Raw genomic sequence first — 27,155 nt, forward strand, 5'->3', positions numbered from 1 at the left:
TTTATTTGAGTAATTATTTTGCCTATATCTTTTTCTGTTTCCTTTTTAGAAAGTCTACAGGAGTCACGTGCTGTCTTAAGGAGGTTTCTCTCTACCTCTTCTTAATTTTTAAGACAGAGTCTCACTAGTTTGCCTAGGGTGGCCCTGAACTTGGAAGATGGCAGACTTGAAGCACCAGGCCAACCTAGAATTGTTTTCTTTCCCTCTTTTTTTTTTTTAATGTGTTTGCTAAAACATTGGCTCTCTCTTCATTTTATTTATTAAGTGGAGCTGGAGATATAGCTCACTTGCTAGAGTGCTGCCCTCACATTTCAGAAGCCCCAGGTTTGGCTTTTAGCCCCACATGGACTCGATGTGGTAGCATACTTCTCATCCTACATCACATGGACTTGGTGTGGTAGCATTCGTCTCATCCTACATCACTTGGGTGGTAAGAGTGGCAGAAGGATAAGGGGCTCAAGGCCATTCTTGGTTACATACTGAGTTGGACTGAACTACATGACTCTGTTTGAATTAACTCATTAATTAAAATGTTTGTAGGCAGATTTTTCTTTGGGCCACCACCTCACAAATAACAAGGAGACTTACTAATTATGAGAACTTGACCTTTAGCTTAGCCTTATTTTCAACTAGTTCATATAACTTAAATTAACTCATATTTTTATTAATCTTGTTCTATCCTGTGGCTTCTATCTCTATCCCATTTTGTGTGTCCGACTCATTCCAGTTCTGGCTGGCATCTGTCGTGTGCCTAGATTCATCTGGAGTTTCCTCTCTCTGCCTGGAAGTCCTGCCTGTCTCTCCTGTTTAGTTATTGGCAGTACAGCTTTTTATTACACTAGTCACAGCAGTACATCTTTACACAGTGTACAAATGTCCCACAACAAATGTTAACAGCACTATGAGTATTTCTGACCACAGTGATACTCAGGATGTCTTTATCTTTTGTCCACAGATATTTTAATGCCCTAAACCACCTTTTGTATTTGTAAGGCATAGTGGAAATAGATGGCCAGAAATGGTCCTGAAAATTAAAAATCTGTCTCCATACTATTTTTACTTAATTGTATGAGTGTTTTACCTGTGTATGAGTGCATACCTGGGTACTGAGAACCTGCCTGGTGACCAAAGAGGTCAAAAGAGGGTGTTAAATCCCTTGGAACTAAAGTATAGATGTGTGCGAGCCAGTGAGCCACAAACATGGAACATGCTGGGAACCAAACATGGGTCCTCTACAAGAGCAGCAAGTGCTCGCAACCCTTCAATTATTTCTTCAGTCCCTTCCATACTATTTTTGTTCAAGCTGGTAAACAATGATTTATGTCCAGTACTTAAAGAGGAAATTGTTAAAGAATAAATGTAAAAGTTCAGTACACTTGACCTCTTATTTTTGCAGTCTTTTTTATTTTAATTATTGGCAGAAGAGGGTATTTTCTAAGCAGTATTAACCCATGTAGTATTATAGAGGTAAGAGATAGACCACTGCCATTCATTAATTCCACAATTGATATAGTAGTATGATTAAGTACTTTAACAATTGTACCATAAAGTTACTTAGTGCTTCTAATAATATTTCTTGCATGTTTAAATTTTTATTTCTGTACTTACGTGTGCCATGATGCACATGTAGAATTCAGAGGACAACTTGGGGAAGTTGTTTCTCCCCTACCTCTGATCCATCTAACAGTTCTAGAAATAATTTAAGCAAACTGACTTTATTTCCAAAGTTATTCTCTAAAATTCTGTTCTGTAGTCAGGGTATTTATATTTGAGTATAATTATTTAAATGAATTACATAGAAACTACTGTCTTTAAGATAGAATAGTTTCGGGCTGGAGAGATGGCTCAGAGGTTAAGAGCATTGCCTGCTCTTCCAAAGGTCCTGAGTTCAATTCCCAGCAACCACATGGTGGCTCACAACCATCTGTAATGGGGTCTGGTGCCCTCTTCTGGTCTGCAGGCATACACAATGACAGAATATTGTATACATAATAAATAAATAAATATTAAAAAAAAAAGATAGAATAGTTTCACCAAACTGTGAGTCTAGTGTTTCCTTGGTCTAACTCATAGTTGGCATTCGTGAATGAATAGTTATTGGTGTTTTTTTTTCTAGGTTTACTATATTTTAATGCCCTCAGATTTTGCTTTTTGTGTCTGTTTGGGTGGAGGATGAGATTTAGCTACAGAATATATCCGACAGAATCTCTTGCCATGGATACGCTTGCATGCACAGACCTAAAATTTTGTACACTCAGTCTTCATCTGCCCAGTTCTTATTACACCCTCATAAGCAACTGTGTTAAACATCTGTGTCTCCTTCATCTATTTAATCAGGATATAGTTTATGTATTACTCTTAATTTATCTAAGAGATGCAAATTTACTTTTATAAATATTTTTACAAGTATTGTATTTACTTAGTGTGCTACATCGTGCCCGAGGAGGTCAATTGACAACGTGTGGGAGCCTGTTCTTTCCCACTATGTGGATTTAAGCTAAAATCCCAGTTGTCAAGCTTATCAGCAAGCACCTTTACTCACTGAGCCTTTTTGCCAGTTCACTGCTCTTTTTACAGTCCCAGAGATGGTGTGGAGGTACTGTATTTTGTTTGACTGCTTTCCTGTTGATAACTATTTGACCTGGTTTTAGTCTGCAATATTCTTTTTAAAAAAAATAGGTAATTTAAAAAAGAAAACTGAGGCTAGAAAGATGACTCAGAGGTTAAGAGCATTGGTTGCTCTTGTAGAGGACCTGAGTTCAATTCCCAGCACCCATGCGGTGGCTTATGACTGTCTGTAACTCCAGTTCTAGGGGATCCGATATCTTCTGTCCTCTGCAGCACCAGACATGCACGTGATGCACATGCATACATAAATTCAAACACTAAAAGCACATAAAATAAATATTTTTTAAAACTATAATTGAAAACTATATTGACAAGGTACACTGTTAAACTGGGTAATACTATCTTAGGTTAAAAGCAGTTCACTAAAAACAAACACTCCAATAAAGGTAGTTTTCTTCAAAAAGTGTTACTATAATCCACATCAGTATTGTTGGGCACTGCCTCTTAAAACTACAGTCAAAGAATAATACTAATTTAGAATAAAAGTTTTTGTGAATTTTCAAAAAGGCCTATTAGTTTATCGTTATACTTTGTGTAAAGAATTTCAGTTTTAAACAAGTATAACTAGATTAGCAATTGACAGTTCTTGCATGGTAATGATAAAATTGAATCCATTAATTTGTGAGTTGAATCATCAGTAATATAAATACTTTTAGTTCATAATAAAACATTTTTGAAATATATTATGGTAAGTTTGTTTGTAAACTCTGAGCATCCAAAATGAATTTGCACTTGGGCATTGTATTTCTTATGAATGCCTGGGCTTCAGGAAGAAATGGAAGCCTCCTATAGGAACCCCCAAACTTAGCAGACAAGGGAAAGCATTGGGACAATAACATCCTTAAATCCAAAGAAAACATTTGAGAATGAGAACTTGATCCAAGGTCACATTGATTTTTGTCTCTCCATGGAAATTTTATCTGAAAATGAAAGTCTGGGTTGAATAAAAGATGGATCCTATTTACACCATAGATTACAAATTAGTACATGTTAACTTGGGGGGGTTAAGTTTGGATAGTTGAAACTCAAATGATTAACTAGAATTTTATCATATCTGATATTTTATTAAGGATATTCCCAAATAGACTGAAATTTTGGGTTCTACAAAAAGCAATTCATTGAAACATCTACAAATTGTTATTCAGTTGGCAGAAACAAATCAGTTAGCAGTATTTAATGCATCTAATTCTCTACTCTGGTTATCTTATGTTACCAAGCCATTAGTAATCTTTGTAGTTATCTTTGTTTTCCTTTACCAGTACTCATGAGGTGATCTTTTTACATTTACATCTTGTGTTCTTAACCACATTCTCTTTTCTTTTTTCTTCATTCTACTACTTGAGCTCAAGCATCCATTGTCTTTTAACCAGCTCTAAGAAATGAGAAGCCAGTGGGCTGTTTTATGACTAAGAAGGCACACTGACAGTATGGCAGGAGATATAAAGAACTTGTTCTCAGCCGTGTCATAATTGTCTCAGGGTATATGGTAACTCAAGCTAATCTCTTTGGCGCCTCTAAAGTATTTTCTGTTTCCTCACTGCTGGAAAGTCCTTGATTTAGCTCTGCCATGGACTGTGCTCTTTGCCTTTCCCTTCTTGATCCTGATCTGATTTTGGTTTTTTTGTTTTGTTTTTTATGTTTTCGGCTAAAAGCCAAAATAAATGAGCACTGAATAAGAGTCCAGAATCTTACACTTTTTGTAATATGGCAATCAGAATTATTTTTCTTTCATTTTAGATTCAGGGCTGCATTCGGGTGATTTGGGTTGCCAAAAGTTAATTTTTTGGTACAGCAAGATGAGTTTTGAGTGTAGGACACACACAGATGACAGCATCTTCTCTGTTTTCCACAATTGATTGATAGCTTTGATCTGTGATCATCAATCCTGACATTACTGCTTCACATAAATACATATAAAATGACATAAGTATGTTTTGGTCCGTTTTGAAAACTGCTGGGAAGTCTGCACTTATTGATTTTTTTAATGCAATAAGTTAGTGAATTAAACAGCAATTTTAAAAATCAGAAGTCCTAACAATACAATCCAAAGGTATACTAATTTGATGACTACAGAGAGATGTCTGTAGAGTAGTACTAAAGACTTTCTTCTCTGTAATTAGACTGTTGGCTTCTATTAGAGCAGAGGGCCATATGTGAGGCATATACACTGCAGTTCATAACAGAGACTAGTCAAGTCTGAGCCAAGGTGTTTGAGACATTGTTCATTGACATGTGCAGTGCAAAGTGCCTGTTTTTATGTTCACAGGCCAGGTTGCAGTGGTGTCACCCTGTGTAATCTGGTTAGTGCTGACAGAAATGCTTGGGTTCTTATTAATTTTGTAATTAATGTATTCAGATATCTTTTGCTATTGAATTTTTTGTGGCATCCCCTCATCACATTTAGGTCCCATCCATCTGTCCCCGTGTTGTGTGCCCTGCCCCACCCCCTAGCTGCATAAATCGTAACCCACATTTTAAAAAGCCAGATCCTAGATATCCAGATGAGAAGTGCACAGAGAAAAACAGCGTGTAGAGGTGAAGAAGTCTGAGCAGTTGTGAGCAAGGCCAGGGTGGCTGCAGCAATGGGAGGGAGGAGTTCTGTAGGAGATGCTGGATATGGGCAGGTGTCAAATTTTTACTACTTTCACCTTAGTTTGCGAGCAACAGGAAGTCATTTTTTATTAAATATACTAGATAATAGACATTTTGTGCAGGTTATCCTTCTTACAGGAGGTCGGACTTTAGGGTTGAGAAGGAGACCAGGAGGGCTGGTGAACTTTCTGTGATGGAGAAGTGTGTGGCTGAAGAGCAAGGCGTTGGGGTGTCTGGGAGTGTTGCTGTGAGTGCTTGTTGTGTTGCCTCGTGTTGTGTGCCGCTCTTGCCTGCACTGTGCTCTTACCACTGTCTTCTAGGCAGTGGGTCCATCTGTCTTTCAAACCCAGCTTGGACTGTTACTGTTACAACCTCTGTCACTGTGATAGACAGTTGGTTTGTTTCTTCTCTAGTAATTTGTTTGGTTTTTTTTTAACCTCTCTTAGTTTTTCTAAATGACAAGAGTTAAGAAGAAAATGACTCATTATGAAATATGTTTACCGAGTCTGGTCTTGTCCCTAAAGGAAGTGTTGCAGTGGAGTTTCAAGTGTTAAGCCTAACTGAACTTAGGTCTTTAGTCTGTGAGAATGAGTGACGTTTGTGTTCTCATTCTGCAGAGGACATGCATTGCAAGGCCACTGAAAAGGCCATCTTGAAGTATTTCTGAGCTTCCTAAACATTGTGCTCAGTGAAACTCTGCATGCCCCTGCCTTTACAATATTCCATGTGTATTTTTTGAAGAAATAAACTATATTTGAATTTAAAACAACCCTAATATTCTACAAGTAATGACTTGTAGGTGAGGAGAAAATGATCTTTGTTTTGTGGCCATCTAAAATTATACTTTTGGACCGGTGAGATGGTTAGCGCTTGCCACAGAGCCTGACAGCCTGATTTCAATCCTGGAATTTCTGTGGAAGGAGAGGCACTGACAGGCCATGCTCTGACCTGCACACACACCTGTCAGGCCATTTCCACAGTCCACATAACTTTTTAACATACAGATAAGTAGGCTGAAAGGCAGGAGCTGTAGAAGTTGTAGAAGTGGGAAGGGTTTTTCACCATATAAATTCAGTTCTTACTGAGAAACAATACAACAGAAGTGAAAGCTTGCTTTCAAAAAAAAAGCAAGTGTTATAAGAAACAGTATAAGCTAAGTGGGGGTGGTGCACACCTTTAGTAGCAGCACTCAGGAGGCAGAGGTTGTTGTACCTCTGAGTTCAAGGCCAGTCTTGTCTACATAGTGACTCCCAAGACAGCCAGGGCTACAGAGAGAAATTCTGCCTCGAAAAACAAAACAAAAAAAGACCAACAAACAATATAAGTAAAGGTTAAATAGTTAAGATTTTAATGTATTAATGAAGATTACAAAATACTCATTAGTTTCACAGAAGTTGTTGTATTTTTTTAACTTAATGTGTCTCTGTGTGGTGTGTATGTGTAGTATGTGCACATGTGTGAGTGGATACATGTGGAAGTGAGAGGATGCTGTCAGGTTTCCTCTTCTCACTGAACCTAGGGCTAGACTGGTAGCCTCAAGCCCCAGCAATCCTCCTCTCTCTGCCCATTTCACCCCTCCACATGAACTAGAATTACAGGTACTTACACAGTTATGCCTGGTTCTTTACATTCATGTTGGGAGTTTGAGCTCGTATCTTCATGCTTGCATAGAAGCATTCTTTGCTCACTGTGCCCCTTCCCGCCTTTGGGAGTGCTGATTTTGATCTAGACAAGTAACTTCTATCTTACTGTCTACTTTATTCCTTTGCCATTTTTAAATAGGGTCGGTGTTCAAGGTTTTATTTTATACAAAAATAATTTTTTTATCCTAGCAGTATTCACTTTTTATAGTGCCATTTGTGAGTTTCTTTTTTTCATTTATTATCTCTTTTTCCAATATACAGGAGTACTCCGAAGATAGTAACTCTGAGCCCAATGTGGATTTGGAAAATCAGTACTATAATTCCAAAGCATTGAAAGAAGATGACCCAAAAGCAGCACTGAGCAGCTTTCAAAAGGTTTATATTTTCAAATGATTTTATGTCTTGAAGTTTTGAGGGTTTTTTGCTTTTGTTTGTTTGTTTTTAATGATGCTATATTAGTTACTTTTCTCATTGCTGTGACCAAGTATCTGACCAAAAACAAGGATGGAAGTATTTATTTCTGTTCACTCTAGGATGTCCCTCATAGCAAGGAAGCCATATTGGCCGGAGCATGTCACTGGGATTCTTTCCGTCTCGGTAGACCAGTGTGGATGAGAATGGCCCTCGTGGGCTCATATGTTTGAATGTTTGGTCCCCACTTGGGGACTCTTGGGTAGGATTAAGTGGTGTGGCCTTAGAGGAGGAAGTGTGTTGTGGGAGTAACTTCCGCTGCCTCAACCAATAGTCACTGAAATACGAGCCCACAGTGCAGCGGGGAGCGACTTCTGCTCCGTCAGCCAATAGCTGCTGAAATACCAGCCCACTGGGGCGTGGTATATTTCTCTTTTAAAAAGAGAAGCATATCCGGACCAGGCTCTCTTGGTTCCGGTGCTTGCTCCCGGCTCCTGCGACTAGGCTCCCTTCCTGACGGTTTATGGTGTATGTAAGTTTTACCCCCCAAAATAAATAACCCCTTAAAACATAAAAAAATAAAATTAAAAAAAAAGAGGGATAATTGGATTATGGGATAATAGCTTTGTACTTGTGAGTTATTGCTTTTAGACAAATATATTGGTATTGATTCTTATATATTGATACAAACTTAAATTATGTTGACTATTTTAGGCATGCATGCTTCTACCTCTGTTTAAAACATTTTTATGTATTGACATATATATATTGTATTGATATATGTATATTTTACCATATTGCATTGTACACTTCTACCTCTGATTAAGATACTTATATATTGTTTATATATTGATATATATATTTACCATATTGTCACTGGGAGTGGGCTTTGAGGTTCCAAAAGTCCGTGCCAACCCCAGTATCTCTTTCTCTCTGCCTCCTACTTGGAGATCAAGGTGATATTTCAGCTGTCCTGCTACCATGGACTCTAACCCTCTGAAACAGTACGTCCAAATTAAACACTTCATTTGATAAGTTGCCTTGACCATGCTGTCTTAGCACAGCAGTAGAAAGGCAGCTAAGACACCAAGAAGCAGGAAGAGAGTCTGGGGCCTGAAGAGGACAAGTTCCAGTGGTTCACTTCCCCTGGCTAAGCTCTACCCTCTAAGGGTTCCACAACTGCCAAGACGGCACCATCAGTTAGAGACCAAGTGTCAAACATATGAGGAGGCATTTTATTTCCAAACCATAGCATGTGCACTGAATCCAAAGTAATTTGTTTCAGAAATGTGTGTCTGGTATTTGTGATAATTCAGTCAGGATTGCATTGTGGGTAGTAAGCATGTATTTCAGAAAGGCTTCCTGTTGTCTTTTCTAATGACACCATTGGTAAAGTAGGGTCTTTGTCCTGAAAACCAAACTAGAGAAACAATCTCGTGATCAGCACTGTTATTCCTTTAATCTTGTTGCTTCTGGGAACAGATCACATTGATTTCTTGACTTCTGAACAGTGGTGGTTCTTACTAAAGATTCAGGTAGGGGAATCCTTTCTGGGCCCGCATAATCAAGTAAGTCCTTTTAGTGACAGAGCTCAAGAGTCAGCTCACTTACCCAAGGATCCCAAGAAGTCTCTCTCTTAATGTTTTTAAAAATTACATTGACAATTAGTAAAATTTTTCATGAATAGCTTATAAAAATTAACTCAAGACTGATACATTGGATGTCCATTCTAAAACTCTCCCTGTTTTAGGTTTTGGAGCTCGAAGGTGAGAAGGGAGAATGGGGGTTCAAAGCACTGAAACAGATGATCAAGATTAACTTCAAGTTGGTAAGATATACTGTTAGAGAAATTAAACTCACCTGAGTAACTGCATGCACGCCTGCTACAGCATATCCCATACGTCTCCTTCTCTGAAGTCATTACATTGACATCTGTCCATGTGTGGCCTGCATATCATCTGTGTCCACATAACGATACCACGTCTGTAGCTGACTGTGGTGACATCTCCCATCCTCTCCTACGGAAACTATCAGTAAAATGTTTGAGCTCAAGTCTTTAACCCCAAATATCAGAACCATTCAAGACATGTACACTGTTAATATTTTATATATGTAACTTAAATCTAGCTAACGAAGGAAAATCATCTATGTTGCATCTACCCTTTCTGGTTCTACTTTTGCACAAAGCCCCTATGCTTTCTGTTTATTTTTATAATGATATTACACAGTGTTTTCTACATTTAAATTAATGACCTAGAGAAATATGGAAGAAGCAGCGGGTGACTAATCTCTGCTGAATGTCAACTTGTTTTGATTTGTTCGTTTTTTTTTTTAAGATTTATTTATTTATTATGTATACAACATTCTCCCTCCATGTATGCCCATACGCCAGAGGAGGGCGCCAGATCTCACTACAGATGGTTGTGAGCCACCATGTGGTTGCTGGGAATTGAACTCAGGACCTCTGGAAGAACAGTCAGTGCTCTTAACTGCTGAGCCATCTCTCCAGCCCCCGATTTGTTCGTTTTTGAAACAGGGTTTCTCTATGTAGTCCTGGCTGTCCTGGAACTCACTCTGTAGATCAGGCTGGCCTTGAACTCAAAGATTTGTCTGCCTCTGCCTCCAGAGTGCTGGGATTAAAGGCTTATGCCACCACCACCTGGCTTGAATGTCAACTTTTAAGGTGCTGTGATTGTAAGAAAACATGATTCCTTTAAAACTTGCTATCTTCACATATAACTGTGGCTTTGGCATTAGTCCATTTTCACAGTGAACTGCCCTTAAGACTTGATTTTTCTATTTTACTTTGAACAGAGCTGGAAAAGATAAGATAGGTTTAGTTATATCATTGTATTGTCTTCCTGGTTTGCCATTTGCTTCTGTCACACTTAAGTAGAAGACTTCAAGAGTAGTCACCAATGTCTGCACTCACTTTCTAGTAGGAACCACAATAGAACTTGTGTGACTGTGCATTGTTAGGCAGTATAGTTAGAAAGTTCTGTTTCACTTGCTCTGTGTACAATCAATTTACTTAATCTCTCAATCTTTAATCACAGTTAACATAATTCTTAAGGTTCCTGCCTGATTTTGTTCACATATATATTTATTAACTTCCCTCTCTCTCTTTTTTCTTTTATCTTTTGAGACAAAGTCTATCTACTTAGCCCTGGCTGTCCTGAAACTCTCTATGCAGACCAGGCTGACTTCAAACTCACAGAGATCCTCCTACCTCTGCCTCCTTAGTGCTGGGATTAAAAGCATGCACTACCATGTTCATCTAATATAACTTTTTAAAATGGGTGTCTTAGAGCCATCAAGATGATCAGGTAAAGAAAGGTTCTTGTCACAAAGTCTGACAGCCTGAGCTTAATCTAATCCCTGGGACCTGTGTGGTGGAAAGAGAGAACCCTCTCCCACAAGCTCTCCTCTGGCCTCCACATCCATGCCATGGTGCAAATTATATTTTATACACCCTCACAAATAATTGGGGGGAGGGGAATGATTATTTTAGGATACAGTCTATAGCGAGGAAGGTGTGACAGCAGGCAGGAATGGTATGGTGGCAGGCACAGGAGACTGGTCATGTACCTGTGCACCCAGGAAAAGAAGTATGAGCAAGAAGTAGGGCTGGGCTTTTACCTTGAGGCTGTCACCCAAAGAACATACATCCTTTTCCTAAACTCCCACAGTCTTCTCAAACAGTTCACCAGCCAAGTAAGTATTCAAGCACAAGCCTACAGGGACATTTCACATTCAGATTGCAGCAGTGAACTTAAAGTTAAGTAGGGTGAGAGCAGTTCAGAAGTACCTTTATCTGAAATCCTGTTTTAGTACTAAAATGTAATGCCAAAGTTGAGACAGTCTTATTTCACCATCCTTTTCTTTCTAAAAGATACATTCTGTAACTTCACGTTTGTTAGGTTGCTTGTAGGATAGTCCATGTTAGTTATGTCCTGATGAAACTTCCATAGTCAGGAAAACAGATACCTGTAGCTAACTATCATTCCTTTATTCCTTACCCTAATATCCAGAAGAAAGTATTTATACCTGCTAATGCACCATTTCTCTGAAAGAAACAACTCAAGGAAAGAGGTTAGTAGCAGTGGGAAAGTGTAGGGACTAGACGGGATTGTACAGTTAGACTCCAGCATTGACTTACTTGATACATTCCCCAACTATCTACTTGCTGGACATTTCACTATTATCCCTTTGTTTCTCCAGATCGTCCATTTTCTGAAATAACCCAACACAACTTATAAACAGCCATACAGCATAATGTTGCAGTGGCAACGTTAACTGTGTCTTATGGAGTAGGGCCCTGTGTGGGATAATTTTGTTCTTTTAATTGAAAGTAGGTTTTTTTATACAATATATTCTGGAAAAAAAAGTTCCTCCTCCCTCGGCTCCTCACAGATCCTCCCCAGCCCCCGCAATAATTTTCTTACATGAGATGAGTCCTGAGACTTAAAGAGGTTCCTTGACCTTATGGAAAGCCAACCAGTTCAAGAGAGAAATGAAACATGTAATGGGGAGAAATAGTTGATATCTGCATAGTTATTAGTCACAACATTTGAAAGTTAAAATGTTTCTTTTGTTTAATAGTTATCTTAATAGTTTTCTAATCAAATGTGTTCTGCATTGAAGAGTAATATTTGAAACTTGGAAAATATGCAAGTGTCATTTGCTTAGTAGGCTGAATTCGACATTGGTGTGTGTCATCTTGTATGTAAGGTAACATGTTTGTAGTGTTCTTCCTCCTTTACAAGAGCATATCATGAATTGTGCGAAGTCCAGTTCAGTGGGCAATGGTTTGTGCTAGATCCTAGACCTGTCTCTAACCATGCATTTTTCTTTCCTCACAGACAAACTTTCCAGAAATGATGAACAGATATAAGCAACTCTTGACCTATATTCGGAGTGCAGTCACCAGGAACTATTCTGAAAAGTCCATTAATTCTATCCTTGATTATATCTCCACTTCTAAACAGGTTAGACTCGAGTTTTCCTTTTGAGCTGTCAATATGTGTTATTTAAAATAAGGGGTTCTGTGGGTTTGAGATGCTGCTGCTGTGATGGTTGCTTTTCTTTTTGAGATCATGTAGCCCAAGCTGGCCTCTTAACTTGCTGAGAGGTCAAGAGTGGCCCTGGGCTCCTAGACTTCCCCGCTTTGTCTCCCAAGTGCTGATAGACGGGCATGTGCCACCATGGCTGCAACAACTTTGCTTTTTAAAAAAGAAAGGGCCTTTTTTAAAAGCTAGTATGTTTCAAAAATGTGCTTCAAAAAGTGCTGTTTTCTTGATTCTGATACTATTTAACATTTAAAGGTAATCAATCCAGGCTAATCTCTTTATAGTACTTTTAGATCCTTAAATGTTACCTGTAAATAACTTGGGCAGACCTGTATTCAATTCAGATTCCATTGGCTTATCATAGCTCTGTTTTTGATGAATTTGTATCTGCATCTGAACTTAGGCACTGAACATGCTAAGCAAGTTTTTTTCCCCATTGAAGCTGCACCGCAGTCTTCACTTCAGCCATTGGTATTGTAAAATACTGAACATCAGTCGCGAGTTACGATATTTGATTAGATTAAGTTCCTTGAGAAGACCTTGTCCTGTGACAGTCTCGATAGGCGCTCCATAATCAAGGATGCATGGTGATAGCTGATGGAGGGAGGGTGGTAAGTGAGGGGGGTAAGGGGATTGAATGGTCTTCTAGAATGTGGTGATTAACAAAGGGAATGATGGTTTTATGTATTTCATTCCTTTTTTCTGATTGTTTTTACTTGATTTTTTTTTAAGCTTTCTTACCCTCTGGTATTTGAACACAAGATATTCTCTATATCATTTAGTATCTCTTTTTCTGCTCCTGATCAGTGTTCTTAGAATCGGCCTCATCACCCGCCCCAAACATAGACACACACACACACACACACACACACACACACACACACTTACAAAACCAGATGTTATTTCTCTTGACATAGCTTATTGCCATTCTTTGTATTTTCCACATCTGTTCTGAAAATAGGCAGCAGTCTTGTCACTTAATGATGATATTCTAGAGTAAATTGTATGTAACAATTCTGCTGTGTAATGAGTCCAGCCTGCCTGGTGGCACATTCCTGTGATTCCAGGACTTGACAGGTGGGGGCAGTAGGAATAAGAAAGCATTCAAAGCCATCCTTGATGGTGAGCAAGGTGAGTTTAAGGCTAGCCTGAACTACATGAGACAATTGTATCTAAATAGATAAAACTAAATTAAGTGGGATAATATTTTTTGGTGCTTACAAAAAGGTATCATAAAAAAATTTGTGGTACTTTGTTTATAAATATGCCAAATATTAGAGGGATAGATTGAGTATTGTAAAACTTGAAGGTTGTATTCCTCTGTCTGTTGTTATCTGTAAGCTTTTTCCTTTTGAAAGGCCAAGTCAATATTGTGCGTGTAGCATCCTAACTTATTCTATGCCGTCAGTAATCCTGAGTAAATAGGCACTTTCCTGAGAGTGGCGGGCTCCCGTGCTCTCCTGATTCTCTTTCCTCTCAGGTACATAGAGATTTAGGGATCCAGATATCAGGAACAAAACTGAATAGAAGAGGGTTAGCAGAGGAGCTTAAGACGGTTAAAAATAATGCTTTATGTCACAATAGTCACACAGATTAGTGAATTGGTAGTGATTAAACCACCACCTAAAATTACACTAGACATTTTCCTCCATCAGCTCCAAGGTTACCCTGTGTCTTGAGAGCTATACAGCCCTCATTTAATTGTCTAATTCACATTTTGAGATAAAAGATAGGACTATTCTACGACATACATGAGATGTGGTGGCTCACAGCTATAATCCCAGCACTGAGGAAGCTAAAGTAAACTCCTCACCACAAGCCTGGGTCTATAGAGCCAAGACCTAGTCTCAAAACAAAAAAACAAAACTATTTTGGTAAGAGTGCTGTTGTGTGTGTTTATATATTCTCTCTCTCTCTCTCTCTCTCTCTCTGATTAGTGTTTCCTCTACAGATTATAAAGTCTGAGCAAATAAAATGTATGTATATTAGTAAAATTACACCATATCATTCTGTTGGTATAAAGGGAGTGATTAGGTTGGGAAGGACAAACCTGACTATTATAGCATTAGAATTTACGGTCATGTAGTTACATGAGAAAATACATTTCTTGGGTTTATAAAACAAGCAAAAGCATCTTAGCAGTTATAAACATGATCTCTCTTATTTTGGACTATAGAAGACATGTGGTAAGAAACAAATAGTGTGTCTTAGTGTATTAAAGTTCAAAGATGCACTTTTAGTTTGCTCAAATTAACTTTATTAACAGGTACAAATTTGCTGTTTACAATTATAGAATTCTGATTTTTTATGTCAGATGGATTTACTGCAGGAATTTTATGAAACAACACTGGAAGCTTTGAAAGATGCTAAGAATGATAGACTGTGGTTTAAGACAAACACAAAGGTAACATTTGCTTTTGTTCTCCTTTGAAGAGTGGGCGGGTCCTTAAGTAAAGTGTCCTAAGCACATATACCTCCTGCTAAAAGCGTCTGATCTTCATAATTTTTTAACAGCTTGGAAAATTATATTTAGAACGAGAAGAATATGGAAAGCTTCAGAAAATTTTACGCCAGTTACATCAGTCTTGTCAGGTAACTTCTCCCTTTTTTTGCCTAATATTTTATTATGATAAAAAACATGGAACGATAGTATTCAATTAATTTAGTAATGTTTGTGTTCAAACATCCATCCCAAAAATTAAATTTGAAGAAGTTTTTAAAAGATCATGAATTCAGGGCTAGAGAGATGGCTCAGAGGTTAAGAGCACTGCCTGCTCTTCCAAAGGTCCTAAGTTCAATTCCCAGCAACCACATGGTGGCTTACAACCATCTGTAATGGGATCTGGTGCCCTCTCTGGCCTGCAGACATACACACAGACAGAATATATAATAAATAATAATAAGTAAATAATAAAGATTTTTTAAAAAAAAAAGATCACTAATTCAAGGTCTGTCTGAGCTGTATAAGGAGGCTTTGCTTGGGGGTAAGGTGACTTTTACTGAGTTTTTTTGTTTTCTGAGAACCAAAAAATTTTAGACTTGTCTAAATCAATGATTCTCAGCTTTCCAAATGCTGCGACCTTTTAATACAGTTCCTCATTTGTGGTGACCCCAACCATAAAATTCTTTTCATTGCTACTTCATAACTAATTTTGCTACTGTGATGTAAATATCTAATATGTAGACTATCTAATATGTGACCCCTGTAATAGGGTTGTTCAATTCCACCCAAGTGGTCAAAACCCACAGGTTGAGAACCACTGATCCAAATGCTTATTTCAGTTCTTACCCTTTATAGAATGAGGTATAGTTATCAGTGAGCAAATAAGCCTCTTGATATATGTAGTAAATTTGTACAGTGTAGTATCTTGCAGTACATAGTAAGCTTTGGTATTTACTTATTTGCTCTAAGAATATGGGGGAGGAACTCAAGTATAAATAACAAAGATATTTTATATTCTAATAGATAACATGAAAGTCATTTGTAGCATTACTCTCAAATTTTGGAGTAATCTATATGTCTGCAATTTAATATAGCACACGCGGTGTGTATTTTAGTGTGTCTAATGTGAGAGAAATTATGTAGAGACAGATGCATGATAATCTGGCTATGATTTATTAGTGGATAACTAAACTGCATTTTAAGTTCAAAGTCTTGAACAATAAATTTGTTTTAGTGTGTGTATTTTTTGTTTAGTAATATTTGTAGCTATATTACTGTAGGCTATATACTATCCAGGGGCCACATTTGGAGAGCATCTTTTAGGGTCACATGTGGTTTCCTTGACATATTGAAGAAAAGCTGAGATGAGAAAGTTTTTATTTCCCTATATGCACTTGGGAAGTTCCTCTTGATTGAATATATGGGTTTAAAGCAGTTGTGAAGTTTTAAGGAAGCCTATTAGTATACCTCCTAAAATATAAAAAATATAAAGCTACATTAATTTTTTAATTACATTTAAGAGGGTGCAAAGTATGCGAGCATGTCCATACCACAGAGTACACATTGAGGTCAGAGGATAACGTGTGGGAATTGCTTCTCTCCTTAACCATGTGAAGATGAATGACTTGACGGCACAGGCCTTCCAACATCAAATTTTAATACATAGGTCTGGGGAGGTGGTTCAGTAAGTAAGAACACTTTTGTTAAGTAGGCATGGAGACACAATTTTAGATCCACAGCACTCACTAAGGTCAGTGTGGCCATGAATGCCTGTAACCCCACTGCTGGGAACAGGGACAAAAGATGATTGATCGCTGGGACTTACTGTCCACCAGCCTAACTGAATAAATCTTCAGGTTCAGTGAGAGATCCTGTCTCAAGAGACAAGGCAGAAAATGATGACACCTGGTATTCTTCTATGCCTACTCACAGGAATGCACAATCATACTCTTAAGGTGTACATATAGTTTTTCTTAAGTGAATGAATGAATGTCTTTTTCTTTAAACGAATATTTTATACTCATAAAAACTTCTGGTGCCTTTTTCCCTATCCAGTAGCAACATAATAAAAACATAGGAAGGCTCCTTTGGTCGCTATACAATTAGTCATGATGCAATAAAATCTGTAATGAATTTCTACACAGAGAGGATATAAGTTTCCAGGGTTAATGCCAATAAAATGTACTCAGTTGTCCTTGCATTCTCTTTTGTCTCAAATATTTTTCCTAGACTGATGATGGAGAAGATGACCTGAAAAAAGGTACCCAGTTATTAGAAATCTATGCCTTGGAGATTCAAATGTACACGGCACAGAAGAACAACAAAAAGCTTAAAGCACTCTATGAGCAATCACTGCACATCAAGTCTGCCATCCCACACCCACTGATCATGGGTGTCATCAGAGGCAAGTTTGGGTTGGAGAGAGGTAGAAGGAACAATACCGGGAGTCATTGCATGGGACTGAGTGGTTCTTAGGTTGTTTCTGTTTTACTGACCATAAATGGTAAAAGTATGAAAGTCATAGTGTAATCTGTAAGTGATTAGTATGGGTCCCTTGTTTCAAGAAGGTCACAGTAGTAAAGGTTCTATTTTAAAAAGTCACATTATCAGTGTAACACTTGTGATTTGTAATGACATAAAAGATTTCTTTCTATTCGGTAGAAGCAGTAAAGATTTGCAGTGACAGCTGGTCTTCCGTGAACTTACTTTATGGAATGAATGTGTAAAGCCTGGGTATAGCCCAGGGCTGCCATGTGGGATATACAGTTAAACAAATCCTGGGCTACAGCCATGCAGGACATACAGTTAAACCCAGCATGCTTGGTGTCTACCTCGCACAACATACAGTTAAAAGCCAATACAGTTGCCTTCATTTGATCTCCATAAATGAATCTCATTATTGCTGAGCTGAAAATGTTCCTTTTTCTCCTGCTTTTTTATTTATAGAATGCGGTGGTAAAATGCACTTGAGAGAAGGTGAATTTGAAAAGGCGCACACTGATTTTTTTGAAGCTTTCAAGAATTATGATGAATCAGGAAGCCCAAGACGAACCACTTGTTTAAAATATTTGGTCTTAGCGAATATGCTAATGAAATCAGGAATAAATCCATTTGACTCACAGGAGGTATGTCCACTTTCTTCAGTTCTCTTCTTAGTTGATTAGTACTCTTTCAATACACTTACATAATTTGTTTTTGTTTTGTTTTTCTTTATTAGGCCAAACCGTATAAAAATGATCCAGAAATTCTAGCAATGACAAATTTAGTAAGGTAAGATTTATGTTTCCCAAAGCAAACTTCTTTAAAGCAGCTCGCAGAAGGGAGGGGGCAGAGAATAGTTGGTGGCCAGCTTCTGTTGTTTCGCATGCTTGTGTAAAAGGCACAAAAGTTCATGTCATTTTATCTTTAGAAGCCATTGTGCTATTTCTGTTAGTCACAAACTACATATAATGTCTCGTTTGGTTTGTTGTTTTGTGTTTGTTTTTTCCTTGTTTCCAGTATGGAAGAGTGAACCCAGCTGCCAAAGTTTGCCTTGAACTTGTAATCCTACTGCCTTGGCCTCTTTGAAGCCTGTACCACCAGGCCCAGCTTGGTTTTCTTTATTTATCTATGTTTTTTTTTATTAAGCATATGTTTGTGTGTATGACATATATGACAACTAATTGTAAATGTCTCAAAACTTTGTTTCTCAATATTAATACCTCTGCCTACCTTAAGTCTAAAATAAATTGTGAATTGGTCCAAGATAAATCAAAGATTTTCAGTAATAAGAGGCATAAAAAGCATGCTTTCTCAGTACCTTTAATCCCAGCACTTGAGGGGCAGAGGTCGGATGATCTCTGTGAGTTTGAGACCAGACTGGTCTGCATAGTGAGTTCCAAGTTGGGGCCACCTTGCCTCAAAAACAGAAAAAGAAACCTTAATTTTAATCACAAGTAAAACTCAAGTCTTTGGGAGTTTTGCTATAAATACCGTACATTTTACATTAGTATATTCTTCCATTGCTTGCATTTTAAATTTATTTACTTGTTGATTGAATCAAGTTTGGATTTTTTGTTGTTGTTATTGTTTGTTTTGTTTTGTTGGTTTTTCAAGACAGGGTGTCTCTGTGTAGCTTTGGAGCCTGTCCTGGAACTCTGTAGACCAGGCTGGTCTTGAACTCAACAGAGATCAGCCTGCCTCTGCCTCCCGAGTGCTGGGATTAGAGGCCTAAGCCACCACAACCCAAGTCCAGTTTGCTTTAATTGTGAAAGAGCATTTCTCCGATATTATTTCAAGTGGTTTAATTTTATACATGTGTTATATTATCTTGAGCTTATTTGACTACAAATTTAACATTTGAAATACTTTTAAAATATGTTTAACATTAAGAATTTTTTTTTAATTTGTTGGGTTTTTTTTTTTTTTTCTTTTTTCTTTTTGGTTTTTCAAGGCAGGATTTCTCTGTGACAACCCTGGCTGTCCTGGAACTTGCTCTGTAGACCAGGCCAGCCTTGTACACACAGAGGTCTGCCTGTCTCTGTTCCTAAGTGCTGGCATTAAAGGCATGTGCCGCCACTACCACCTGATAAGAATACTTTTAAAATACTTTGTTTATGGCATTGGCTTGGTATACATCAATTAAAATTAAGGAAATAATGAAAGCTTTTATTAGAAATTAATGTTACATTAATTGGCTAAGTACAATAAGATGCATTAAAGAATTGCTTTATTACAACTTTACAGAGTAATAATTGTGCTGTATTTATTATGTCTCATTATCCCAGTGAAGCATCTGTAGAGAAACTCAAAAAGTTACTGTAATGATACACTTTTACCCAAGCAAGTAAATAAAAATAAAATCTACGTAATGAGAAAATCTCTTAGTTAAAATATAGGTGTATATAAGGTAAAATATACGTACAATGTTTTCACTACTTGAAAATGCCTCCTGTTGTGCATTACAGTGTATTGGGGTAGGTAAGAAAGTAATACTTCCTAATTTTATCTTCCTAGTCAGTTGCCAGCAGACTAGAGGAAAATATTTGCTGTTGAAGTACTTGAATCACCTGCCCCTAACATGAAGTTACATTGCGACCCAACAGATGGAAGCACAGCAGAGGGCGTGCAGAATGGTTGATGATATGTCTTACATAGAAAGCACACAGTGGTGCCATATCCAGAAGGTTGGCTTCTTCCTTCTCAGCACCTTAAGCAATCCCATAGTGCCTTACGCAGTTGTTTGAAGAGTAGGTGCCAGATCCCTAAGGAGAGTTACAGACATAAATCAGCCTGTGGCCTTCTGCAACAGGGGGTTCCGTCTCTGTGTCCTCTGTGTGTGCTCATTGGCATTCCTGTCACGCGTGTTTTCTACTAAATAGGTTGGTGGGATTTTAAGGCTAGGAAGGTGTGAGAGTCAAGCTTTTGAAAAGTGTTTGCAGTTGCTGGTAGCTTTCTAGAAGATAAAAATTAGGAAGCTGTATTTTCCGTATCTTCTTCAGAAAGGATGTGCTCTCTTATTTGAAAGGCGAGGCCTGGTTCCTTTGTTTGATAATGTGCATGAAGCCTGGTTTCCTTCATTAAGAACAAATAGGGATCAGAAATGCACAATTTAACTGAAAATGTCAACTAATATAATAAACATTTTATTATCAACTTTGAACAAAACAAAGATTTGAGATTACCTTAAATCACTAATGTATCTGTGTAACATCCCCTCCTCCAAACAAAAAGATTTATTTACTCTTTCCTTTAGAAAACAAATAAGCCTTAAAGTTTTGGGGGGAACTTGTTCATTTGGTGTTGGAAATGTTTTTTGGGAGGCTGTGTATTTGTATATTTAATTCTGACTTCTGTGACAGAAACATTAATAAACTTAGGTTCTTGCACATAAGCATTGAGCAGATTCTGGATTAATGATGTGACACATTACTTCATATGTGGCAACATTCATACTTTTTTTTTCTGTTAGTGCCTATCAGAATAATGACATCACTGAATTTGAAAAGATTCTGAAAACAAATCACAGCAACATCATGGATGATCCATTCATAAGAGAACACATTGAAGGTATGTAGTTGGCTGCTTAAATTTGATGTTGTCAAGTACATGCTTCTTAATGGGGTTACATGGAATTAAATTGCCCTAGCAAAGGACAGAAGTATTTCTAGGTGTTACCATGATATATGAAACTGTATGTCACTAGCAAACTTCATATGAATACCAGGTCTGTACATGCTTTCGTTTTCCTTTACCTTTTTATTCTAATGTAAATATTGCTGAAATTTGATTATTGATGCTTAGATCTATACCTAGTTTTTTATGTTTGTCAAAAGGCTGTGAAAATACACTGCTACCCATAGATGATACTGAGATGATTTTCCTCTAGAGCTGAAGGTGACAGTGAGAAGTGTTCTTAGAGTGGGGAAATGAGACTTAATAAGTTCTGCTAAATTGCCACAGACAGAAATTTTCTCTGTGTTTCTGTGTCGGAACCTCTGACAGCTCCAAGTGCTCTCATCTGTTAAGAACTGTTGAGGGCCAGGCAGTGGTGGTGCACACTTTTATAAACCAGCACTCGAGAGGCAGAGGCAAGTAGATCTCTGACTTTAAGGCCAGCCTGGTCTACAGAATGAGTTCCAAGACAGCCAGAGCTGCACAGAGAAACCTTGTGTCGAAAAACAAACTTAAGAACTATTGAGGGTGCTTAAATGAATATTGGGAGCAATCTACTAAATACTTAAATGTCAAATGCATCAGAAACTTTTGAAAAAGCCATCAGAAGTAGTGGTCTTTTGTTCTCTACTTTGCATTTTTTTCATTCAATAGGTTTTTATTTCTTTTATGAGCCTGGGATGGTACTGAACTTTGTAAATACAGAAAAATATAAAAGCATTATCTGTGAACTCCATTCTTGTCATAAATTTCTTTTGAAAAGACAGTTGTGTGTGAGGAATTGTGTATGGAGCAGGCATAGTGGTGCATCCCTTTAATCCAGCACTAGGAAGGCAGAGGCAGGTGCATCTCAGTGAGTTCAGGACAACTGTGGCTTCATAGTGCAGATTGTGTATGGGAGTCAAAGTGTAAGATGTAATGCACTAGGTTGTGCGAGCTCTAGGGTGGGTGATTCGGCCAGCTTGCGTCAGAACTTCTCAGGGTATAGTGAATACTAAGTGAATGATGAACTGTGGATGTTAAGAAGACAAAAATATTTTAGAAGAATTGCAACATAAATATAATCAGAGAACCAGAAACTGAGAGAAACAACCAGGCTGCTTTTGCCACACCAGGATTTTTAAAATAGAAACAACTTGTTCTTTACAAAGCAAAATGGTTTGGGAAGGTAAATTGTATAGTTCATGAACATGATTTGTACTTAAATGATTCATAAAGACGTTCACAGTGTTATCTTTCTCTTTGTCTTTCAGAGCTTTTACGAAACATCAGAACACAAGTGCTCATAAAGTTAATTAAGCCTTACACAAGAATACATATTCCTTTTATTTCTAAGGTATTCGTGGATTTTAGTGTTTATGATTTCTGCCCACACTTGCGGTATACCTAGCTTTTTTTTTTTTAAGTAATTAGGTTGGACTTGTAGCTTTTGTTTTTTAAGTAGAATATGATTTTAGGGTTCAATTTGGAACGATTTTTGAAACATGGATTTCATGTTGCCTAATCTAACTTCTTACAGTGTGTGTGTGTGTGTGTGTGTGTGTGTGTGTGTGTGTGTGTGTGTGTAAACTCATGTAACACTGTATAGCTGAGGATGTTCTTGAACTCCTAATCCTCTTGTTTCTGCCTTCCAAGTGCCACCATGCCCACCCAAGACTTTAAATTTAGTGTGAATTTTTCAATGTTATTGAATAGAAATTGCATTAACAGAAAAGATTTTTAACGTATGTAAGAAACTACATTTCTCCCCATCTTCTAAGAGTCTCTTATTCTCAGACAGAAAAGAGTGGAGCATTAACAAAGGTCCAGTCCAACCGCTGCAAATGTAGAGTGGCGTGAGCCCCAGAAGTTAGGGCTGACGGCATGGCTCAGTACAGAGCACTTGCCTACCATGAACAAGTTCATAGTGGTTCAGTCTCCAGCACCAAAGGGAAAAGGGTGACAGAATTAACTTTTATCATGCTCATATTCTAGAAGATATTCTGATGTGATGATCATTTTATTTAAAAATATCAAGCCAAGTCTGGAATCATAAATCTAATCCCAGTTGTTTAGGATATAAAGGTGGGAGGATTGTAAACTCAAGACCTGGCTAATTTATTGAAACACTATCTTAAATGTGGGAAAAAAAAAAAAGGGTTGGAAATATCTCTTTGGTATGGTGCATATTCAAGACTCTACTAGGTTCAATGGCCAGGAGCATTCAAAAAAAAAATCTATTCACAGTTGGGATGGTAACTCAGTAAGAGGGCACTTGCCTGAGTGAGTATGAGGCCCTGGCTTAAAGATGGGGAAAAAATGAAACTCCCTTTATTAATGTTTCCTTTCAGTGGTGAAGATTAAAGCCAAATGATTATGTAAAATCAGGAAGTTTTTTTAATGTTAACTGATAAATTATATAATGAAATCTTTTGTCTTAGGAGTTAAACATAGACGTTGCTGATGTGGAAAGCCTGCTGGTGCAGTGCATACTGGATAAGTAAGTACTCTGCTGGGTTTTATTGTTGTTTTGGTTTTTATTGTGTGTCTGATATGTGCATATGAATGAGTACAGGTACTTTTGGAAACTATAAGAGAGTGTTAGATCCCCTGGAGCTGGAATTTGAGATGGTATGAGCCACTGAGCATCTGTGTTAGGACTCGGGTCCTCTAGAAGAACAGCAAGTGCTTTTAACCACTGACCTCTCCCTTGACAACCTTTTTAAATTGCAAGATGTTGGGAAGGAACTGTCATACTTAGAAAGGAAAGCATTTACTAGGGCTGTGGTGTAAGAGAATAAAGAGTCCATGATCATGGAGCAAAGAGATAGCTGAGGGCTCACATTTTTATTGGCAAATAAGAGATAGAAGACACTGGGAATGGCCCTAGTCTTTTGAAACCTAAAGCCCACCCCGCTAACACACTTCCTAATCCTTCCCAAGCATTCCCACCAACTGGGGAACAAATATTCAATGTATGAGCCTAGGGGAACACTCTTTCAAACATCACAGTAACCATAAATTTTGGGCTGCGATGACAAAGCTAGAAACTCAGTTGTTAATTTGTCATTTTAAAAAACAAAACAAAAAATCACTTATGGCTGTGATTTTTCTGATACAAGATCTATATGTGATTTCCTTCATTTGTAAATGAATGAACATACTGAACACATGATCTCTGGAAAGGTTCTAAGTCATTTTTCAGACAGGCTTCTCATTTGATGTATGACTTACACACTGCTAAGAAACTATTGACTTGACCAGTGACATTACTCAGCAAGTTAGAGCACTCAGAGCAGAACCCTGACAACCTGAGGCGGAGCCTAAAAGACCCCATGGTGCAAGGAAAGAAGCAGCTCCCAAAAGCTATACTCTTACCTTCATATGTGCAATGTAGCATGCACACACCTCTTTTTAACTTAGAAAAAGAAATAGTAATTATTTTCTCTCTCTCTCTCTGTGTGTGTGTGTGTGTGTGTGTGTGTGTGTGTGTGTGTATTTATATTTAGAGAGAGAAAGAGATCTCACCATGTAGCTCTGACTGGCCTTGAATTTATTATGTAAACCAGGCTGCCTGCTTCCGCCTCTCAGGTGCTGGGTTTAAAGTTGTCCATCATGTCCAGCCTATAGGATGTAAGCACTCTCTGTTACAGAGAAGTTTGGATGTTATTAAAAGTAGTATGGCCAGTATCATTACCTTTCATGATGTGGGTCAGTCTAGTGAAAAATGATAAAGCTGACATCTAGTGTCTTTTTAAGACGTGAATAAGGCACTGTGGTATAACTAACAGTAATACTAAATTCACTCATTTGAAGTAGGCAAACAGGTTGTATGTTGTGTGTGTTTGTGGTGTGTTATGTGGAATGTGCTTAGCAGAGATGAGTGGAGACTTTGTTTTCTTATTTGGTTCCAGCACTATTCATGGCCGAATTGATCAAGTCAACCAGCTCCTTGAACTGGATCATCAGAAGAGGGGTGGTGCCCGATATACTGCACTAGATAAATGGACCAACCAACTAAATTCTCTGAACCAGGCTGTGGTCAGTAAACTGGCTTAACGGAGAGCAAGCTTTGCAGGCGTGCTTAAGGCATCAGTGCAGAGATGTGATCCTTAAGGACTGGAAAGGCAGAACTCCTGTGGGTTGGTGTGTCCTGAAAGTGGTTGGAGTTATGGCAGAAGTGCTTTTTTGATCAACTGGTTTGTGTTTTGCTGCTGCATTTATCCCAAGAAAAACAGCTTTAATCTCCAGAAGAAAACCAAAACACCATGGGATTTATGCTGTGTTGACATCTTGCCCTAAACATACAACACCATAGTAATCTGTCATGGGCGACATGACCAGAACGAAGATTTTTGTCATGATTTTAAACACACTGACATGCTACTGTTGGTTAAATTTAAACATGTTGTTCCTGCAGAAATTCTCTCACAAATAACCTGCAATAACTTGAAATTCATACCCTTTTGAACACTTCCTTTTCTCATGTATAAATGAAAACGTTTGCTGCATTTTGCAAAATGTCAATTCTCCAAAAACGTGTCCGTCTATTTCTGTCCTTGCAGCTAGTAAAGGTTAGATGACCGTCCTCGCAGTGGCACACTGTCACCAGGGCTCACGCAGCAAAATAAACAGTGCAGCTCAGAAATTGGAGCTTGGTTCTTGATGTGTTTTTATTACATTTGGGGTTGCTCTTTTGTTTAGTACCTTAGAAATTTCAGATTATTTTATCTTCAGTTAAGATTTAAAAGCCTGAGAGCAAATAAGTTATTTGTTTTCGAGTTTTTAGAAATAGTGTTTATGGATAAAGTAAGAACTACTTTCTAACAGAGCCCTTGCATAGCACTTATTTTGACAGTGATACTTTAAAGGATTAAGATTGAAATTTCTTTTTTTTAAGAATGGTATTTCTTTAAAAAAAAAAAAAAAGAGTACATAGTAACTCTCAGAATGTCACTTTAAACAAATATGCCAGAACGTAGACAGCGAAGTGAATGTTACCTGCATAGTGACCATGCTAGAAGGTTATTTTCTAATGTCAGCCACCAACCATTGTGTTTGCTCTTTGAGAATTGCAGTCAAAGTTAATTTAATGCGCCACTAACTTTGTGCTTGTACCTTGTTCGAAAGAGTATTAACAAACTTGTCTGTCTTCACCCTTATTTGGCACCAAATACCAGCTTGAAAAAACAAAACTAAATTTAGATAATACAGAAAGTATGCAGATGGCTTTGAAAGCAATCCCAAAATAATTTTCAAGTATTGTGTGCAGTGGCAGTAGAGTTAACAGTGAACTGTGGCCTTCCATGGTGACAGAACTCGGTTCATTTGAATGTATTCAGTTTGGGATGTACTTGTTCCTTTGCCCTTTTTTTTTTTTTTTAAGCTCACATCATATAGTATCAGAAGAAGGAGCTAGGACTAACACAGTGTCCTTGGTTTTCCTGTTGCTCATTACTATGTAAGCAGTGAGTGGCGGTGCAGAGGAAGCTGTGTGACTGAAGAATGGCAGCCAGGAATTTTGATCATTAAATCAGATTTTATAAACAGTTAGAAAGAGCATGGACTTAAAACAAGGCATGCTTATTTGGTTTTGTCAAAATTTTACGAAAATATGTGATATATATTTATACTAAAACTATATAATCCTTAGATTTAGGAAAGCAGTCAGTTAATGTCTAGCAGAATAAAGCAGTATTAAATACAGATATAAGGTGGAAATTGTAGAAAACCTTGAAAGAAGACGAAAGACAAAATGTCAATGGTAGGGAATAAAAAGTTAAAGATATTCTAAAAGTATGTGTATTTTCTTCTCTTCTACATAAATCATTTGTGAAAAGTGTGCTCATTTTTTACAGGAGTGATATTAATTAGGATTTATTTTTCCAATACAATTTGGAGACCCTTTGTTACCCGAATAAAAATGACAAGTTTCTGTGGCTGTATCAGGTGTGTGCATGTGACAACCAGAACTCAGAGGACCTCAGTAATGTGTGCTGTCCAGCTCCGGAAGTGCCCAGCTCTGCAGCTGCGTTAGTCTCTAGAAGGCAGGATTTCGTTATCCTGTGGAGACCTGGGCCAACTCTAATGACACTGACAGTTGGGTCGTAAACTGTAGCTCCATGCAGCTACATCTGTGTATCAATTCCACAACATGGGTAATGGTCTAACTCAAATTGAGATTTTCTTTTCTTAGGGATGTTTCCATGTGTCAGTTTTCATAGAGTTGAAATCTCA

The 27,155-nt window shown here is 37.8% G+C and overlaps 1 protein-coding gene across 2 annotated transcripts in view; it reads left to right on the forward strand.

Moving 5' to 3' along the window:
- Cops2 (COP9 signalosome subunit 2) overlaps positions 1-26,863 on the forward strand; it is a 29,027-nt gene extending 2,164 nt beyond the window's left edge. Inside the window, exons 2-13 of one of the 2 annotated variants that reach the window (XM_048460039.3) lie at positions 7,125-7,238; positions 9,025-9,102; positions 12,137-12,262; positions 14,637-14,747; positions 14,858-14,935; positions 17,016-17,190; positions 17,733-17,911; positions 18,004-18,056; positions 20,737-20,834; positions 22,193-22,275; positions 23,360-23,418; positions 24,833-26,863. In XM_048460039.3, the coding sequence (XP_048315996.3) occupies positions 7,125-7,238; positions 9,025-9,102; positions 12,137-12,262; positions 14,637-14,747; positions 14,858-14,935; positions 17,016-17,190; positions 17,733-17,911; positions 18,004-18,056; positions 20,737-20,834; positions 22,193-22,275; positions 23,360-23,418; positions 24,833-24,977 (1,299 nt within the window). In that variant the 3' untranslated portion in view covers positions 24,978-26,863. The remainder of the gene's footprint in view (positions 1-7,124; positions 7,239-9,024; positions 9,103-12,136; positions 12,263-14,636; positions 14,748-14,857; positions 14,936-17,015; positions 17,191-17,732; positions 17,912-18,003; positions 18,057-20,736; positions 20,835-22,192; positions 22,276-23,359; positions 23,419-24,832) is intronic. The other variant, XM_048460040.3, reaches the window with a different exon arrangement.
- Positions 26,864-27,155: the final 292 nt, after the last annotated feature.

The sequence above is a fragment of the Myodes glareolus genome, chromosome 10 (genome assembly GCF_982192425.1).
Source record: "Myodes glareolus chromosome 10, mMyoGla1.1, whole genome shotgun sequence".
In the NCBI taxonomy this organism is placed as follows: Eukaryota; Metazoa; Chordata; class Mammalia; order Rodentia; family Cricetidae; genus Myodes; species Myodes glareolus.